Raw genomic sequence first — 21,324 nt, forward strand, 5'->3', positions numbered from 1 at the left:
TCCTAGGCGGGTTGCTTATCTTGCTTATACTTGGAGACACCTCTGTATACACTACCTGCGCTACAACACTTACACGAGCTCGTAAATATGCATTCGTTGTACTCATATTAACTTACGATTTATTTATTATCTTTTTTAATTTGTGGAGTTAAAAAAAAAAAAAAAAAAAAAAAAACTCATTTAACAAATATATTCAAATTTAGCCCATGTACTTTAATCATTAATCAAACATGGTAAAATGTACGTCTAGGTGTGTTGCTAGTTGTTGGTATGAGGTCATATATGTTTATTGTCTTTTTAGTGTAGCTTTTTCTCGATATGTCTTGAGCTCCGCACAGCAGTCTAAGGTACGTTCCCACACACATACACACACACACATACATATATATATATATATATATATATATATATATATATATATATATATATATATATATATATATATATATATATATATATATATATATATATATATATATATATATATATATATATATATATATATATATATATATATTATTTTATTTTGTTAAACGAGGCAACAGCGTCAATTTATTGGCAACTTGACTGCCGCTTAGTGGCTAAATTGAACTCCAGGCTTGATTTAAAACTCATGGAAATTTGATTCTACCATTTTCATGGCGTCTCCTTTCTATTACTTTTCATCATATATGTATTTATTTTTCTCTGTATATATTTATTTATGTCATTTTATTTAAAGTATTTACTTTTTTTATTTTTTTATTTTTTTATTTGTTTTCGCTTTATTTTAGTTTCTCCTACTTTTTGGGCCGGAGGTCCTCTTGGAAGCAAGCAATCTCTTTATCCGTCGAACAGAGGGATGAATGACTTTATCTACTCTTGTAAGTGTTTTACTCAGGGACTCGGGTGGAGCAATGATTTATCTTTATTCTAGGATAGATCACCTCCCATAGATCACCTCCCATACCCCATACAAGTGCAATTGTGTATGTTTTTGTTGTTGTGGTAAAATGTTATCCATGAATAACGAGTAGATACAAAAACACCTTGAAATGTGTGTGAGTGACTACTAACAGCAACACTGGCAATGGTGAGCTTGGTTAGAGGGGCCAGTTACTCCACAACAATGGCTGCAAGCTTTTGCCCTTCTCTTCCCCAACACTTTAAACCCAAACCCATTTTCAGATTCCCCCATTCTTCTTTCTCTTCCTTCAAAGTTTTTTCTTCTCAATCATCCTCAGGTAATCTTTCCGTATACTTTTGTTTGCTTGTGCCAATTTTGACGTGAATTTGAAATTGACTGATGATATAGTTGTATAAAGTAGGTGAATTGAATGGTCAATTGGGATGGTACAGTTTGACTTAGAAACAATTGCTGATTACTTCAATTATTATTAATGATGTCGAGTTGGATAGTTTGACAAGTGATGCATATTGAAACAATGTTTAACCATTAAGGTGCTATTTGTTTTTTAAGATGTATCCATAACACTTGTCCTTCAATTATATTATTTTATTTATATTTATTCATGTAGAGGTTAATACTATAAATTTTCACCGTTTAAAGTATTCATTAAGAATGATCATTATTGTCATTTGAATTATTCAGATTTTGGGAAAGGTTTCTAAGTCAAACTAACTAACTAAAATAACCAAGTTCAATTGTGACATTTGAATTATTCAGATTTTGGGAAAGGTTTGGGTAACTATATTAAGCTTCTATTACATTTTAACAGCACCTATGATTTTCCATTTTTATAATGTAGTGACAATGTTGGTTGTTTGTTACAAATTACGGAGTATAGATTTACAATTTGCTTGAAAAGTACTAACTTTGACGACCTAGTGGAAATTACAAAGTAGCAGTGGGTGTTTGGCATTGCGTTTTAAGAGTGATTTTTCGATATCACGATTGAAAAATGTAAATAATCTATTATTAATGTTTACGAATAGTATTTTTAGAATTGATTTTTTTCGTTTTTGGATTATCAAACGTTGTCTAATAGAAACAACCTCCAAAATTACCCAATACAAGTAAAATGACGTAATTCTATTACATGTTAACTTTATTCCTATAATATGATGTCTATTTTAGTCATTGTTCCTATTAAGCACTGGATAATCTAATTTTTCAACCCAAAAAAAAAAAAAAAAAAAAAAAAATGATTATCTGATTTTTGCTTTATCTTACATAATTAAATCCAAACGTCATTCACCTACAAAACGTTTTGCTAAAGTTGATTATTTGATTATAATTATGTAAAACACATAATCTATTTCAAAACGCAAATCCAAACACCCCTTAAGTTTCGCCATATGTTGAAATTGATAACAAAGGACTCACAAAATACTTGCATTATGTCAAAGCTGGTGCAATGATAAAATGCATCTTCTTGTGTGATTATGCATACAATTCTGCTCATGTTTTGTTTTATATGACAGACGAAGTTCCTACACGCGTGGGATTTCTCGGTCTTGGCATTATGGGTTCTCCGATGGCACAAAATCTTATAAAAGCAGGGTACGGGTCAAGTTTTTTACATATTTCTTGTTCTCATTATGTTAATCGATACATGTTATTTAAGTAGCGAAAATATAATGTTTTCAGGATTCATTATCATTAAGTTGTGCAGTTGTGATATTTTGATTGGATTGTAGGTGTGACGTAACTGTTTGGAATAGGACGAAGAGTAAATGTGATCCTCTCATCAATCTTGGCGCAAAGTAAGAATTCACGAGCTCTTTCAACAGTTTTGTACCTCATTGGCATTATAATTTATAGATATTTGTTAATATTGCTAGTCACTTTATTCTCTTACTTGATCCCGCTCATAAGATAGATATAATTATATATATTGAGGATCTATTGCACCTTTTTTGAGGCAACATCAAGCGTCGATTTAGTGGCGACTTGACTGCCTCTTAGAGCCTAAATTGAAATTTAGGCAGGCCTTAAAGCCCATGGAAATTTGATTCTACCATTTCCATGGTGTCTCATCCTTATTTTTATTTTTATAATTATTATTTTATTTATTTATATACACAGAGCTGATAGCTCCAACCCATTTTCTTTTAAATGGGTCGACTTGGTTGGTGTTATATCTCAGAAGGTTCAAATCATTTAGTTAGATAAGAAACGGGTCAAAAGTTGTCCAAAGTGTATATTCTAGTTTCCTAATGCTTAAAAATAATGCTTACTCTTTTATAATTAGCTTTACTCAGAACTGAGACGATCACTGTAGCCATATAGCGTCTGCAATCAGTTTTAACACACCAACTTTTAAAATGGACAAAAATTGAACTTGTGTAGATCCTGAATGTGTACAAACTTTACCCATTTTGACACTTTACTGTTAAAGTATTATTTATCCACATGTGCAGATATAAGTCATCTCCAGGTGAAGTAGCGGCTTCTTGTGATGTCACATTTGCCATGCTTGCTGATCCTGAAAGTGCTGTGAGTATGACATATTACGATTATTTTTTATATATTTAATTATTTTTGATGATTTAAGGCCATTGTGGCTAATCGCTTTACCTTTTACTATCAGCTGGTTGTTGCATGTGGTGATGACGGGGCTGCACGTGGAATGGGTCCCGGAAAAGGGTAGATTTCTTCTCAGGATTGTATATGTCTTTTTTTTTTTTTTTTTTTTGGTTGCAAATTCAGGGTATAAAATCAGATTAAATGAACTATCATTTTTTCCGAAGGTATTGAAATTACATCAAGAATAAATTATTCGAAATATTCAAAACGATTGTATGCCAATTGTGCTAGTTTTTTAGATCGTGATGCTATGATCTTACAAGCAGGATCACGATTTTGATAATCACGATTACAACTACACAAGGACAAAACAGTAATATTATAATGGAACTTTGGTGATAAACGAAATCTTGCATTTCTTTGAACTTTGGATGTTTAGTATCTGCTATTTGTAGGTATGTAGATGTCTCAACCGTTGATGGACCCACATCCAAGTTGATAAACGCACAAATAAAAGAAACTGGAGCACTTTTTTTGGAGGTAAGTAATTCTCTTTCGCTCTAACAATAAAAAAAAAAAAAAAAAAAAAAAAAAAAAAAAAAAAAACACACACAAAAAAATAAGAAAGAAAAGAACGTTAGTATCATTTCATTATATACCATTGAACATCAAGATTTACGTTCCTTTGGTTCAGGCTCCAGTTTCAGGCTCTAAAAAGCCTGCAGAGGATGGACAACTTATATTCCTTACCGCAGGTAAATAAAAATTGATAAAACAGAGCTGTTAGTTTTGGCCTTGGTTTGGATTTTTAAAACATATACATGACTTATTTTCAGGTGATAAATCGTTATACGACAAAGTCACATCATACTTGGACATAATGGGAAAGGTTGCCCGTTCACTAACTTTTAGCTTAATCTGAACCGGGCTAATTGCATAAATTGGTAAACAATATTCAATGCTGGTTATAGTTACCTGACCAGTAAATTGCCGAAATGATGACATGGCAGTAAATTTGACCATGTTGACTTTTTTTGCTAATGTCATGCTTGAAAAGGTAATTACTTTATATTTTTACTGTCTCACATTTTACTGGCTTATAATAAGTTTGTTAGTCAATGCAGAACTCGAACTAAAATTGGTTAGTTATTATGCAATTAGCCCGTTTGAACCCTGAACTAAGATTTTTAAGCATCTTTATTGATTGTTATAAAATTGTTGTAAACAAATTGTTGTTTCTTTTGCACTGCAGTCAAGGTTCTACCTAGGTGATGTTGGGAATGGAGCTGCAATGAAACTTGTTGTAAACATGATCATGGGAAGGTTAATTAATATTAATATTAAATATTTAAATATTAATTAATATTCAGAAGAAAAAGAAACACTTGCATTTTTAGTTAAAAATAATAATAATAATATTTGTATTGATAACCATTTGCAGCATGATGACATCTTTTGCTGAAGGATTGCTTCTTAGCGAGAAAGTAGGGCTTGATCTAAGTGTGGTGGTGGAGGTAAAAGATATAGGATCATTAATTCTACTAATTGTTTATTAATTTATTTTTTATAAAATTAAAAGATGTCAAAATAATGTAGCCTTGCCATTTCGAAATTATATAATAAAGCTAATCTCTTTTTGCAGGTAATCTCGCAGGGGGCGATTAGTGCACCGATGTTCTCAATGAAAGGCCCTTCAATGGTGCAATCCAAATACCCTACTGCTTTCCCTTTAAAGCATCAACAAAAGGTATCGATTTTTGACGACTTAAATATACCCCGATATCTAATAATGCATGTAAATTTTGAGATGACAAATTTACCTGTATACTTAGAAATGGGTTGATTTGGGTCATATTTTTCTTCTAATGGATGACAAAATTTCTTTTTTATTATATATATCGGAATAAGTCAAATGGGTTGAACGGGTCGCTTCAAAGTGTATTAGAATGCACAAAAGGGCCTTTGACCTAGCGGTATCGAGAAGCCCCTCTGACCTTGAGGTCATGGGTTCGAGTCATGTTTAGGACATTATTCGTGTAAAGTCCCCCTGGGTGATCTCATACTGCTGTTCAAAAAAAGAATAAGGCAATTATACATCATTCACATTATTCGTTCAAAATGGTTATCAAATATGTTATTGTCATTTAGAAGCATCCAGCGCTTAATCATCCGATTTTATCAAACGCACTCTAATTGTTTGTAAATTGAAGACGAAAAGGCAAATATGTCTATAGGTCAACTCGACCCATTTGAACATGTATTTAAACATACCCATCCTAGTCAAACCTGGTTTGACCCTTTGACCGAACTGGATCACCCCTATTTTGCCAGGTGTATAAGATTTGGCCTTTGTATTGCAGGATATGAGGCTTGCTCTGGGTTTAGCTGAATCCGTTTCTCAATCGACGCCAATTGCAGCTGCTGCAAATGAGCTTTACAAGGTGGCTAAGTCGCACGGCTTAAGCGACCACGATTTTTCAGCAGTTATTGAAGCATTAAAAGTCAAACTGAAAGATTAAAAACACTGACATCTCCTAACATTTTTATTATTTATTATTATCTTTTGTTAATGTTAATTGCCTTTTGGTTCTCAGATTTAGTGTGCCGTATTCCGCTATGTTTCGTGTATGGTATCTTATCAATAACATGAAATTTTATATGTGCCACAGTCCTCACAACATAAGACTTGTATGTTACGACCATATCAGTCTTGATTGAATGAGCTGATTTGATTCTATATTATAGTTTTAGGTGTTGTTGAATATTGGTCAAGACGTCAAGTGTGGTTGGTCCAATTTTAGATTGTTAGTTGACTTTTGTTGGTCTACTATTAGTTTTAGGTTTAACTCTAATTTCATAATCAATGTTGTGGCACGTTGTTTCAGTCATCTACAACTTTTTTTTTTTTTAACAACTATTGGGATTCCGCGAGGGGGATTAAACCACCCGTTACGATCATCTCCCGTTTCGACTATGCCGATGCAGCGATAATAATCTCCCGCCCCCATCGCTGCCCGGGAGAAAACCTTGAAACTGATTCAAGGGCACGGCCAAGTAAAACCCCCTCCCCTTTACCCCTCAAAGGATATGAGAAATGTGTCATGGGTGGATACTTCATGGGAGGGATAAAATTGTGTTTTTAATATGTAGCCAACGGGGGTCGAAATCCTGACCTCTCCTAAAGGAGACAGGCCACTAACCGCTGGACGACATCACAACTATAACTATATATATTATTATGGTTGTAATTATTTGTGGGGAAAAGTTGGTTTTATACTTTTATGACATGAGAGACATAATAATTTTATTAAAATGTAGTTGGTGACGTATCTTTATGTCTTTTCTAACCATTATTTACGATTATTAAAAAAATGTGTTCAGTTATTGTCAATTTGATTTAACTAGTTTAGGAGCCTCGCCTTACGTCGGGGGCTCCGTTTTGAATGTAATTTAATGCGTGTAGTTCGTAAAATGACTTCGGGTTTAAGGGTGATTTCGGTGAAACATAACTCGACTACAATGAAAAGATATAGCTCATCAAAGCTCTAGATAGTGTAGTCGGAGAAAGTTGAAATTGAAAAAGTGAAGCACAGTAAGCAAGAGGGAGAGAAAGTAGGTGAGAGAGAATTACTTAGTTTATCTCTTCAGATGATTGACCCAATACATTATGACATTATGTGGAAATTTTTGTATAAAATTTATTTAACCATAACATTACTTTCTTAATTTTTTAAAATATTTATATCAATCTCTATCATTTCCAGTTTAGTGGTGCACACTATAATAAGTCTCTCACGCAATCTCCATCACCATTCACATTCACCATCACATCAGACTCACAATTATAATAATTTTAGGTATGTTTGGTTGAAGGTTATGGATGAAATGATTGAGAAAGGTAATCAATAAATATGCTTAGCAATATATAATAGAATGGGGATTACCTAGTAGTGAGTAATGGCGCATTACCCAACAAATTAGGGACATGAAAAAATAAATCACGTATAAAATACAAGTTGCTTTTCTATTTTTTCTCCCTACTAAACTTCTCACAATTATCTGACATTTACGTTCCCTTTCTTATTTTTTTTTTACAATTTTAATACCTTTTATTTATCAAATATTTAAGACACATAGATTATCCTATAGTATTCCATTGCATTTTCATTGGCATTACCTTTTTCATTTATGTATTCCAACCAACCACACCCTCAATATATACGTAGTATATTCTTATTTAGACCAGTATTATTTTTTTGTTGGACCATGCGTCAACAATCGTTAGCAAGTAGTTAATAATTGGTGACATCTGATAGATATGATACGTTACTTATTTTTTTGTTAGGCCATGTGTCAACAATTGTTAGCAAGTAGCTAATGATTGTTTGACATTTAATTGATATGATACATTACTTTGTTAATATATAATATAATACGTAGTAGTAAAATAATGTATCGATATAAATATTTTATATTATTGTTAATAAAGTAATAATATAGTTATAATTATTTTAATAATATTAATAAAAATTAAGATTATTATCATAATATGATAAGCTCCTTGCTAGTTTGTTTCGTGTTTTTTTTTTATTTTAATAAAATTTACTTGCCTTTCAAAAAGAAAAAAAAATTATCATAATATGATATAAATACAAAATTAATAAAATAAAAACGAAACTTTAATTAAATGAAGTACAACAATAAGACAATTAATCACTTACATCCACAAAAGCAGTTTTACGAGAAAATAATTGGGTAAATCGTTGTAAGCGCGACAAATAAATTGTTTTTCATGTAGTTGCAGACTCAATAGTGATGCTTTCATGCCAGTAAGGTGTAGTCGAATGTATTGAGTAATCACCTTGTAATTCCATTGTGACAAAATGTGTACCATTGTTTGCGTGGGCAATTGTAAAAACTATATGATATGAAACTCTTTTGGGCCTTTCCATGATGGCGATAAAGTTGTACTTTCTCGCATGCTTAAAACAAGATTCTTCATTAATTCAGAGGGAAACAACTAGTGCCTGATATTCACAATTTCCATCATCAAAAATATCGCATATATTCCCTATGTACTAATGCAAACATTTTGGAATATCGACAAACATAGTATAACACTTCATTCTTTGCAATTCGTTCAAACAGTACATGTCTATCTACGGTTCATCCTTTAACTATACAGCTGGTTTCTCATTCAATTCTACTTGTGGTTCTTTATTTAAGTCTATCTCCGGTTCCTTGTTCAAGTCTATATCATATGAAATTTTTTCTTGATGGATCCTTAGTCAAATGTGCATTACTGGGCATGTCTGAACAACTGTATATATGAGATTCTTGTTTAACATGATCGACACGCCTCTTTTATCGCTTTTCCTTTGTAAATGATCGATCACTAGTATTTGTTTTAACTAGAGGTTCCTTTAGCTTTGTCAACAGACTATTTTTTGCAACTTTTGACTGCTTGTTGAAGTATTCTTCAAAATGTTGAAATTCCTTGTCACAACTAACATCTCCATCTTGTGCACATATTGACGACGAAATATATAGCTTCCTTAAAAAAAATATCAATAGAATCTAGAGGAATTGATCGTAGCACAACTGTACGATTTTAATAATTAATTAATAGATAATATTTTTTTATTAATTTATTAATATAATTATAACCAATACTCCGTAATAATATATCTATATCTATCTATCTATCTATCTATCTATCTATCTATCTATCTATCTATCCATCTATACATTATATAAAGCGTGTGACAATAATCCTACGTGTCACCTCCTGGTTAATTCGTGCCACGTGTCAACTCCTGATTAAATTATGCCATATGTCAGCTCCAGATTTATTTATTTAGAAAAATTAAAATTTGGATCGATACCAATTCCCAAAATATAACATAGACTTATCAACTTCAATTACAACTAATTAAATAAAAATTAAAATTTGAATCGATATCAATTCCTAAAATATAGAACAAACTTATCAGCTTCAATTAAAACTAATTAAATACCTGTCAATTAAGCTCATCATGTGTTCTATACAAAAAAAAATTTTATGAGTCAATTAAATTTTTCAAACCAAAGTTCCAATTTTGATCGGAACTTAATGCCGATTAGAAAAAAGTTCTAATCTAGAAAAAAGTCCTAATCTTTGTTTAAATGTATTTTTTAAGGATGGTTCTTTCAAAAATTTTAAACCAAAGTTTCAATTTTTATCCGAACTTAACGATGATTAGAAGTAGGGATGGCAATGGCATATCCATTTATTTTTTTTAATTTTCATCCATTCATATTCATATCATCGGGTGAAGCGGGTTAATGGATAATTATCCATATCCGTTTAAATTTATTTTATTTTTAACAATTATAAGCGGTGGTTCATTATATACGATCAAAAATAATATTTTTTAATAGTTTATGCGACTGATAGTCACATTTTTACTAATCTATATAATAAATATTTAATAAATAACCTATTAAACATGTAAAGATATCGACAAGTAAGTTGCTTACTTTTAGTTACATGGAATCACATTTGAATCACCAAAGTACGATAAATACATTCAATTGTTTAAACAAAGTAAAATATAAAAAGAAAGTTATATTTTTAGAGAAAATATAAGAAAGATGAATATGAATATAATTAATGAAATATTACTACATAAATGATACTAATTTGAGTGATTAATTTATATATTTAGTTATTTCGAATGAAAGTGAGTTCATTCATGGATGGAATTTTTTCATCCACATCCATATTCATTTAAATTGTCCATATCCACGAATAATCGGGTGGATCACATAGATATCAGGTATCCATTGCCATCCCTTGTTTTTAGAAGAAACTTCCAATCTTTGCTCAAATGTAATTTTTAAGGTTGGTTCTTTCAAGAGTTTTAGAACGAAGTTCCAATTTTTATTCGAACTTAAACACTGATTAAAATAAAAGTTCCAATCTTTGTTTAAATGTAATCTTTAAGGTTGGTTCTTTCTAGATTTTAAAACCAAAGTTCCAATTTTTATTCAAATTTAATGTTGCTTAACATTTGCATTCATTAAATTTTTATTGAAATGGTAAAGTGAGGCTCTTTTTATACTTTTCAAATAAAATTTTGTTTTTATTTGTTCATGCAGGTACACCTGTGAATTGTGTTTCATTGGCGTTTTCTGTGGCGTTGTTTGCATGGTAGAAGCCACGTGTTTCTGTATGTGCTACGGAGTACTATTATTTATTTTACTTTGGTCAATTGTTTTGTTAACTCATTTTCATTGCTTGCATCTCGGCATAACAAACTGGTAATTGTTGGAGATCATAAAAGTCCAACCTTTGGCCAAAATTTATATTTTACTATAGCCATTTCAAAAAAGTTGTCATAAATATCAAAAGTTTTCTTTCGTCGTGTAACAACCCAACCCGATAACCGACCATAAACAGTCCCAAAATTTTTTTTTTAAAAGCTGCTGGACAGGGGAGTGCGCGGCGCGCATCCCCTGTAGTGCGCGGCGCGCACAGAGCACTCCAGCTTCTGTCCGAACTGTTTTTAACACACAAAAAGATGGACCACTTCCCAACATTTTTAGACCGAACGTTTTTCACAACAAACTTATATATGTAAAACTAACACGAATCAAACATAAAAATGATGTTTTACAAGCGGGGCCCACACGACCCAAAATACAAGTTTAATACAAGTTTAGAGTTTCGACCAGCAAAAAGTTTAAGTTTCAAACTACACAATGAGCATGGCGTTTGGGATTAAACTACCCAACTACCGGTCAAACTCCAAGAGCTACTAAAGCCAAAAGCGTCCCCTAGCATCAAGCGGGATCTCTAGTCCAATACGATGCCCTTACCCTTGTCCAAAACCGAACCTATAAAATGGTAAACAACGAGAGGGTAAGCAAAGCTTAGTGAATGCAATAATTATACGAATACAAATATAATTATACTTACTTGCATACACTTACACAAACCGCAAACATGCTAGCAACACAATTAGCTTATCGTCACATTAACAAGCTATAATCTCCAATATCACAAGCTAGCAACAACCGTATAATAATATAACTCGAAATGATATAATATGCTTACAACACAAGTAACCATGGTCGACCAATAGTACAAGGGAACGGCGCTCGCGAAAACGCCATCGGTGTTCATAACATCCATTAGGGCACTTAACACCTCGCACCACTAACACCTCGGGTGGCACCTTAACACCTCGGCACATCACCCCGAGTGGCATCTTAACACCTCGATGCAACACTCATTATTTTACGGAGTGGTGTCTTAACACCTCGACACTACACTCCTAGGTGGCATCTTAACACCTCGATGCTACACCCGAGTGGCATCTTAACACCTCGATGCTACACCCTTCACGTGAAACGTGGTGTCTTAACACCTCGACACTACACCTTTCACGCTACAACAAATAGATACATTATATACATACGCATATAATTATTCCACTCACCTTAACAATTAGATGACGATTTCAACCTCCACAAGCTTCAAAGCAAAGTACCTAATATAATAAGTACTTGATCAACACACAAGCTAAGTGGACTCAATACTAACACTTACACATGAGCATTTAATGACTTAATGTATTAAATCGCCCATTTATACCAAAACCGCCCAATTAAAGTCAAGACCACCACTAATCACTTAAAAGCTAGTGATTAAGGTCCAACAACACCAACTAATACATAATTAGGGTAATTCATACCCATCTTTCCAAACTAGGTCAATTTATTACCCAAATAACAATTTTAAGACAACACACCCATTTCGGGTCATCCACTAACTAACCAACACCCATTTACTAAATAACTAGGTGTGTTAGCAATTAACTCACCAATTAGGGTTCATAAACATCATTTAATACTTTGAAACCCTAGAATAGTCACCAATTAGTATTCAAGACTCAATTTTACCCAAGAACATCCAAAATCACCAATAATGGGTTTTGTGTTCATCATTTACTCAAACCCTAACCCTTACACTAAATCAAAGTAAGGAAAATAAAATTAGAACATACCACAACTACCACAACGAAGCTAGAGATAAGATGAACGACTTTAATGCTTGAACATTAACCCAAAACAAGCTCCTTCCTCTTGGATTTAAGCCTTCTCTCTCAAAAATCACAATCTCTCTCTAGAATTAAAGTTAAAGTGATAAGGTTGTTGATAATGGAGTAATGGTGCTCCACAAACTGACCTATCTGTTTTTAACCCGTCCATAAGTGAATTTACCAAAATGCCCATCAAAATATCTGGGGTTCCTACAGTAAGGGCGCGCGGCGCGCTCCCTTTAGTGTGCGCGGCGCGCACTAGGCTCAGCTCACTCAGTGACTTCTGTTTAACTGCACAACATCACCCACACTCTATGTAACATATTTACGCTGCTGTACAAACTGATTAGGGTCTTACAACTCTCCCCCACTTAGATTGGATCACGTCCTCGTGATCCGCACCAAATACTTGAAGTTAAGCACTCTACCTTGAACATTTCCGTCTCCAATGCGGAATTACACTTGTAGCAATCACTCATCCGGGTTCTCACTTCGTACACTAACGCATCATAATACAACAACCGTACTTCACACTTCCATTCGATCAAAATTCTCACCACTCACTCAGAAATACACCGCGAAAACATCATAATATATCTTTCCAAAAGCCATAGCACTCCATCATTTCACGATATCGGGTAACCAACCCACGAGACTCAATAACTACAACCGTTTGCTCTTACGCCGAGTATCCAAACTCGTACCCTACACTCCACAATCGTCCTAAAAGTAGTACAATGCACCGACAATCATTGTCGTCACGCCTATAAATCGTGGAATATTCGGGAATCATCCCGACACTTTTCGAAAATCTCTCGTATCCCTCTATCGGGAATTTCGCCATACCGTCTCACGTCGCTAACTACCTTCGCAATTAACTCCAAAGTCCAACTTGGGGCTTTTTCGAAGACCATCGAAGCTTTCCTTTCCTAAATGAGCGACACCCGTTCGCTCATCACGTCTACTAGATAGGAACTTTTCCGCATTCTCCGGCGTTGGTCATACTAAATAATCCTTCCAAGGACTCGCTATAAGATATTCGAACCTCGGTCTTTCAAATCATTTGAGTGTCAACGCTCGCTAAACATCACACTATACCACCGTTGTAAATTCGAGTTTCTCACCGGTACCCAAAATCAAAGCAATCACATCATCGGGGTCAAAAGTTACAGTAGTAGGTATAAGGAGGCACCTGACGTTGTGTTATCCAACTCCGATTACTAACACCGAGTCTCCCAGACTCGACCCTTACGGGGTCTACTCCTGATGTCACACGTTGAAATGTCCCGTTCTTATTGATTAAAAACGTTCCATATTAATTGATTTCGTTGCGAGGTTTTGACCTCTATATGAGACGTTTTTCAAAGACTGCATTCATTTTTAAAACAAGCCATAACCTTTATTTCATAAATAAAGGTTTAAAAAGCTTTACGTAGATTATCAAATAATGATAATCTAAAATATCATGTGTACACACGACCATTACATAATGGTTTACAATACAAATATGTTACATCGAAATCAGTTTCTTAAATGCAGTTTTTACACAATATCATACAAACATGGACTCCAAATCTTGTCCTTATTTTAGTATGCAACAGCGGAAGCTCTTAATATTCACCTGAGAATAAACATGCTTTAAACGTCAACAAAAATGTTGGTGAGTTATAGGTTTAACCTATATATATCAAATCGTAACAATAGACCACAAGATTTTATATTTCAATACACATCCCATACATAGAGATAAAAATCATTCATATGGTGAACACCTGGTAACCGACATTAACAAGATGCATATATATAAGAATATCCCCATCATTCCGGGACACCCTTCGGATATGATATAAATTTCGAAGTACTAAAGCATCCGGTACTTTGGATGGGGTTTGTTAGGCCCAATAGATCTATCTTTAGGATTCGCGTCAATTAGGGTGTCTGTTCCCTAATTCTTAGATTACCAGACTTAATAAAAAGGGGCATATTCGATTTCGATAATTCAACCATAGAATTTAGTTTCACGTACTTGTGTCTATTTTGTAAATCATTTATAAAACCTGCATGTATTCTCATCCCAAAAATATTAGATTTTAAAAGTGGGACTATAACTCACTTTCACAGATTTTTACTTCGTCGGGAAGTAAGACTTGGCCACTGTAGATTCACGAACCTATAACAATATATACATATATATCAAAGTATGTTCAAAATATATTTACAACACTTTTAATATATTTTGATGTTTTAAGTTTATTAAGTCAGCTGTCCTCGTTAGTAACCTACAACTAGTTGTCCACAGTTAGATGTACAGAAATAAATCGATAAATATTATCTTGAATCAATCCACGACCCAGTGTATACGTATCTCAGTATTGATCACAATTCAAAGTATATATATTTTGGAATCAACCTCAACCCTGTATAGCTAACTCCAACATTCACATATAGAGTGTCTATGGTTGTTCCGAAATATATATAGATGTGTCGACATGATAGGTCGAAACATTGTATACGTGTCTATGGTATCTCAAGATTACATAATATACAATACAAGTTGATTAAGTTATGGTTGGAATAGATTTGTTACCAATTTTCACGTAGCTAAAATGAGAAAAATTATCCAATCTTGTTTTACCCATAACTTCTTCATTTTAAATCCGTTTTGAGTGAATCAAATTGCTATGGTTTCATATTGAACTCTATTTTATGAATCTAAACAAAAAAAGTATAGGTTTATAGTCGGAAAAATAAGTTACAAGTCATTTTTGTAAAGGTAGTCATTTCAGTCGAAAGAACGACGTCTAGATAACCATTTTAGAAAACATACTTCCACTTTGAGTTTAACCATAATTTTTGGATATAGTTTCATGTTCATAATAAAAATATTTTCTCAGAATAACAACTTTTAAATCAAAGTTTATCATAGTTTTTAATTAACTAACCCAAAACAGCCCGCGGTGTTACTACGACGGCGTAAATCCGGTTTTACGGTGTTTTTCGTGTTTCCAGGTTTTAAATCATTAAGTTAGCATATCATATAGATATAGAACATGTGTTTAGTTGATTTTAAAAGTCAAGTTAGAAGGATTAACTTTTGTTTGCGAACAAGTTTAGAATTAACTAAACTATGTTCTAGTGATTACAAGTTTAAACCTTCGAATAAGATAGCTTTATATGTATGAATCGAATGATGTTATGAACATCATTACTACCTTAAGTTTCTTGGATAAACCTACTGGAAAAGTGAAAAATGGATCTAGCTTCAATGGATCCTTGGATGGCTCGAAGTTCTTGAAGCAGAATCATGATACGAAAACAAGTTCAAGTAAGATCATCACTTGAAATAAGATTGTTATAGTTATAGAAATTGAACCAAAGTTTGAATATGATTATTACCTTGTATTGGAATGATAACCTACTGTAAGAAACAAAGATTTCTTGAGGTTGGATGATCACCTTACAAGATTGGAAGTGAGCTAGCAAACTTGAAAGTATTCTTGATTTTATGAAACTAGAACTTTTGGAATTTATGAAGAACACTTAGAACTTGAAGATAGAACTTGAGAGAGATCAATTAGATGAAGAAAATTGAAGAATGAAAGTGTTTGTAGGTGTTTTTGGTCGTTGGTGTATGGATTAGATATAAAGGATATGTAATTTTGTTTTCATGTAAATAAGTCATGAATGATTACTCATATTTTTGTAATTTTATGAGATATTTCATGCTAGTTGCCAAATGATGATTCCCACATGTGTTAGGTGACTCACATGGGCTGCTAAGAGCTGATCATTGGAGTGTATATACCAATAGTACATACATCTAAAAGCTGTGTATTGTACGAGTACGAATACGGGTGCATACGAGTAGAATTGTTGATGAAACTGAACGAGGATGTAATTGTAAGCATTTTTGTTAAGTAGAAGTATTTTGATAAGTGTCTTGAAGTCTTTCAAAAGTGTATGAATACATATTAAAACACTACATGTATATACATTTTAACTGAGTCGTTAAGTCATCGTTAGTCGTTACATGTAAATGTTGTTTTGAAACCTTTAGGTTAACGATCTTGTTAAATGTTGTTAACCCAATGTTTATAATATCAAAAGATATTTTAAATTATTATATTATCATGATATTATGATGTACGAATATCTCTTAATATGATATATATACATTAAATGTCGTTACAACGATAATCGTTACATATATGTCTCGTTTCAAAATCATTAAGTTAGTAGTCTTGTTTTTACATATGTAGTTCATTGTTAATATACTTAATGATATGTTTACTTATCATAATATCATGTTAACTATATATATAACCATATATATGTCATCATATAGTTTTTACAAGTTTTAACGTTCGTGAATCACCGGTCAACTTGGGTGGTCAATTGTCTATATGAAACATATTTCAATTAATCAAGTCTTAACAAGTTTGATTGCTTAACATGTTGGAAACATTTAATCATGTAAATATCAATCTCAATTAATATATATAAACATGGAAAAGTTCGGGTCACTAAAGTACCTACCCGTTAAATAAATTTCGTCCCGAAATTTAAAGCTGTTGAAGGTGTTGACGAATCTTCTGGAAATAGATGCGGGTATTTCTTCTTCATCTGATCTTCACGCTCCCAGGTGAACTCGGGTCCTCTACGAGCATTCCATCGAACCTTAACAATTGGTATCTTGTTTTGCTTAAGTCTTTTAACCTCACGATCCATTATTTCGACGGGTTCTTCGATGAATTGAAGTTTTTCGTTGATTTGGATTTCATCTAACGGAATAGTGAGATCTTCTTTAGCAAAACATTTCTTCAAATTCGAGACGTGGAAAGTGTTATGTACAGCCGTGAGTTGTTGAGGTAACTCAAGTCGGTAAGCTACTGGTCCGACACGATCAATAATCTTGAATGGTCCAATATACCTTGGATTTAATTTCCCTCGTTTACCAAATCGAACAACGCCTTTCCAAGGTGCAACTTTAAGCATGACCATCTCTCCAATTTCAAATTCTATATCTTTTCTTTTAATGTCAGCGTAGCTCTTTTGTCGACTTTGGGCGGTTTTCAACCGTTGTTGAATTTGGATGATCTTCTCGGTAGTTTCTTGTATAATCTCCGGACCCGTAATCTGTCTATCCCCCACTTCACTCCAACAAATCGGAGACCTACACTTTCTACCATAAAGTGCTTCAAACGGCGCCATCTCAATGCTTGAATGGTAGTTGTTGTTGTAGGAAAATTCTGCTAATGGTAGATGTCGATCCCAGCTGTTTCTGAAATCAATAACACATGCTCGTAGCATGTCTTCAAGCGTTTGTATCGTCCTTTCGCTCTGCCCATCAGTTTGTGGATGATAGGCAGTACTCATGTCTAGACGAGTTCCTAATGCTTGCTGTAATGTCTGCCAGAATCTTGAAATAAATCTACCATCCCTATCAGAGATAATAGAGATTGGTATTCCATGTCTGGAGACGACTTCCTTCAAATACAGTCGTGCTAACTTCTCCATCTTGTCATCTTCTCTTATTGGCATGAAGTGTGCTGATTTGGTGAGACAATCAACTATTACCCAAATAGTATCAAAACCACTTGCAGTCCTTGGCAATTTAGTGATGAAATCCATGGTAATATTTTCCCATTTCCATTCCGGGATTTCGGATTGTTGAAGTAGACCTGATGGTTTCTGATGCTCAGCTTTGACCTTAGAACACGTCAAACATTCTCCTACGTATTTAGCAACATCGGCTTTCATACCCGGCCACCAAAAATGTTTCTTAAGATCCTTGTACATCTTCCCCGTTCCAGGATGTATTGAGTATCTGGTTTTATGAGCTTCTCTAAGTACCATTTCTCTCATATCTCCAAATTTTGGTACCCAAATCCTTTCAGCCCTATACCGGGTTCCGTCTTCCCGAATATTAAGATGCTGCTCCGATCCTTTGGGTATTTCATCCTTTAAATTTCCTTCTTTTAAAACTCCTTGTTGCGCCTCCTTTATTTGAGTAGTAAGGTTATTATGAATCATTATATTCATTGATTTTACTCGAATGGGTTCTCTGTCCTTCCTGCTCAAGGCATCGGCTACCACATTTGCCTTCCCCGGGTGGTAACGAATCTCAAAGTCGTAATCATTCAACAATTCAATCCACCTACGCTACCTCATATTCAGTTGTTTCTGATTAAATATGTGTTGAAGACTTTTGTGGTCGGTATATATAATACTTTTGACCCCATATAAGTAGTGCCTCCAAGTCTTTAATGCAAAAACAACCGCGCCTAATTCCAAATCATGCGTCGTATAATTTTGTTCGTGAATCTTCAATTGTCTAGACGCATAAGCAATCACCTTCGTTCGTTGCATTAATACACAACCGAGACCTTGCTTTGATGCGTCACAATAAATCACAAAATCATCATTCCCTTTAGGCAATGACAATATAGGTGCCGTAGTTAGCTTTTTCTTCAATAACTGAAACGCTTTCTCTTGTTCATCATTCCATTCAAATTTCTTCCCTTTATGCGTTAATGCAGTCAAGGGTTTTGCTATTCTGGAAAAGTATTGGATGAACCTTCTGTAGTAACCAGTTAGTCCTAAAAACTGGCGTATGTGTTTCGGAGTTTTCGGGGTTTCCCACTTTTCAACATTAATACCTTCTTTGTTCACTATGTGACCGAGGAATTGAACTTCTTCCAACCAAAATGCACACTTTGAAAACTTAGCGTACAATTCTTCCTTCCTCAATACTTCTAACACCTTTCTCAAATGTTCACCGTGTTCTTGGTCATTCTTTGAGTAAATAAGTATGTCATCAATGAAAACAATGACAAACTTGTCAAGGTATGGTCCACACACTCGGTTCATAAGGTCCATGAACACAGCTGGTGCATTAGTTAAACCAAACGGCATGACCATAAACTCGTAATGACCGTAACGTGTTCTGAAAGCAGTCTTTGAAATATCATCTTCTTTCACCCGCATTTGATGATACCCGGAACGTAAGTCAATCTTTGAATAAACAGACGAGCCTTGTAGTTGATCAAATAAGTCGTCGATTCTCGGTAGTGGGTAGCGGTTCTTGATGGTAAGTTTGTTCAACTCTCGGTAGTCGATACACAACCTGAATGTACCATCTTTATTCTTGACAAACAAAACAGGAGCTCCCCACGGTGATGTGCTTGGTCGAATGAAACCACGCTCTAAAAGTTCTTGTAATTGGCTTTGCAGTTCTTTCATCTCGCTGGGTGCGAGTCTGTAAGGAGCACGAGCTATTGGTGCAGCTCCTGGTACAAGATCTATTTGAAATTCAACGGATCGATGTGGGGGTAATCCCGGTAATTCTTTCGGAAATACATCGGGAAATTCTTTTGCGACGGGAACATCATTGATGCTCTTTTCTTCAGTTTGTACTTTCTCGACGTGTGCTAGAATAGCATAGCAACCTCTTCTTATTAGTTTTTGTGCCTTCAAATTACTAATAAGATGCAGCTTCATGTTGCCCTTTTCTCCGTACATCATTAAGGGTTTTCCTTTTTCTCGTATAATGCGAATTGCATTTTTGTAACAAACGATCTCTGCTTTCACTTCTTTCAACCAGTCCATACCGATTATCACATCAAAACTCCCTAACTCTACTGGTATCAAATCAATCTTAAATGTTTCGCTAACCAGTTTAATTTCTCGATTCCGACATATATTATCTGCTGAAATTAATTTACCATTTGCTAATTCGAGTAAAAATTTACTATCCAAAGGCGTCAATGGACAACTTAATTTAGCACAAAAATCTCTACTCATATAGCTTCTATCCGCACCCGAATCAAATAAAACGTAAGCAGATTTATTGTCAATAAGAAACGTACCCGTAACAAGCTCCGGGTCTTCCTGTGCCTCTGCCGCATTAATATTGAAAACTCTTCCGCGGCCTTGTACATTCGTGTTCTCCTGGTTCGGGCAATTTCTAATAATGTGGCCCGGTTTTCCACATTTATAACAAACTACATTGGCATAACTTGCTCCGACACTACTTGCTCCGCCATTACTCGTTCCGACACCATTTGTTCCTTTCGTTCTATTAACCCCTGGTCCGTAGACCTTACACTTCGCTGCGCTATGACCATTTCTTTTACACTTGTTGCAAAATTTGGTGCAGAACCCCGAGTGATACTTTTCACACCTTTGGCATAGCTGCTTCTGATTGTTGTTGTTGCGGTTATTATTGTTGTTGGGATGTTTGTTGTAGTTGCTGTTATTATTGTTGTTGTTGTTGTTGTTGTTGTTGTTGTTGTTGGGCCGTTTGTTGTAGTTGCGATTGATGTTGCGATTGTTGGGATAATTGTTGCGATTATTGTTGTAATTGCTGTTGTTGTTGTATTGGTGATTCTTATCACCGTTTTCCTCCCACTTTCTTTTGACTTGCTTCACATTGGCCTCTTCAGCGGTCTGTTCTTTAATTCTTTCTTCAATCTGGTTCACTAGTTTGTGAGCCATTCTACATGCCTGTTGTATGGAGGCGGGCTCGTGTGAACTTATATCTTCTTGGATTCTTTCCGGTAATCCTTTCACAAACGCGTCGATCTTCTCTTCCTCATCTTCGAATGCTCCCGGACACAATAGGCACAATTCTGTGAATCGTCTTTCGTACGTGGTAATATCAAATCCTTGGGTTCGTAACCCTCTAAGTTCTGTCTTGAGCTTATTGACCTCGGTTCTGGGACGGTACTTCTCGTTCATCAAGTGCTTGAATGCTGACCACGGTAGTGC

The 21,324-nt window shown here is 34.3% G+C and overlaps 1 protein-coding gene across 2 annotated transcripts; it reads left to right on the forward strand.

Moving 5' to 3' along the window:
• Positions 1-974: 974 nt before the first annotated feature.
• LOC139872088 (glyoxylate/succinic semialdehyde reductase 2, chloroplastic) lies at positions 975-6,233 on the forward strand. Of its 2 annotated transcripts, XM_071859898.1 has the most exons (12): positions 975-1,223; positions 2,425-2,503; positions 2,641-2,706; positions 3,364-3,439; positions 3,534-3,589; positions 3,925-4,009; positions 4,164-4,224; positions 4,306-4,358; positions 4,722-4,792; positions 4,911-4,983; positions 5,112-5,216; positions 5,830-6,232. In XM_071859898.1, exons 1-12 carry the CDS (start codon positions 1,070-1,072, stop codon positions 5,986-5,988), a joined length of 1,038 nt encoding a protein of 345 aa, XP_071715999.1. In that variant the 5' UTR covers positions 975-1,069; the 3' UTR covers positions 5,989-6,232. The 2 variants fall into 2 exon arrangements, with proteins under 2 accessions (XP_071715999.1, XP_071716000.1); XM_071859899.1 differs by lacking the exon at positions 975-1,223 and having other exon boundaries at positions 2,418-2,503; positions 5,830-6,233.
• The last annotated feature ends 15,091 nt before the right edge of the window (positions 6,234-21,324 follow it).

The sequence above is a fragment of the Rutidosis leptorrhynchoides genome, chromosome 10, assembly GCF_046630445.1.
Source record: "Rutidosis leptorrhynchoides isolate AG116_Rl617_1_P2 chromosome 10, CSIRO_AGI_Rlap_v1, whole genome shotgun sequence".
Classification (NCBI taxonomy): Eukaryota; Viridiplantae; Streptophyta; class Magnoliopsida; order Asterales; family Asteraceae; genus Rutidosis; species Rutidosis leptorrhynchoides.

What these genes read in the sequence shown, in the direction of transcription:
- LOC139872088 (XM_071859898.1), top strand. Translation starts at nt 1,070, where the DNA reads ATGGTGAGCTTGGTTAGAGGGGCCAGTTACTCCACAACAATGGCTGCA. An exon ending in GGAATGGGTCCCGGAAAAGG is followed by an intron (nt 3,590 to 3,924) that starts GTAGATTTCTTC and finishes TGCTATTTGTAG; the next exon opens with GTATGTAGATGTCTCAACCG. An exon ending in CTGGAGCACTTTTTTTGGAG is followed by an intron (nt 4,010 to 4,163) that starts GTAAGTAATTCT and finishes CCTTTGGTTCAG; the next exon opens with GCTCCAGTTTCAGGCTCTAA.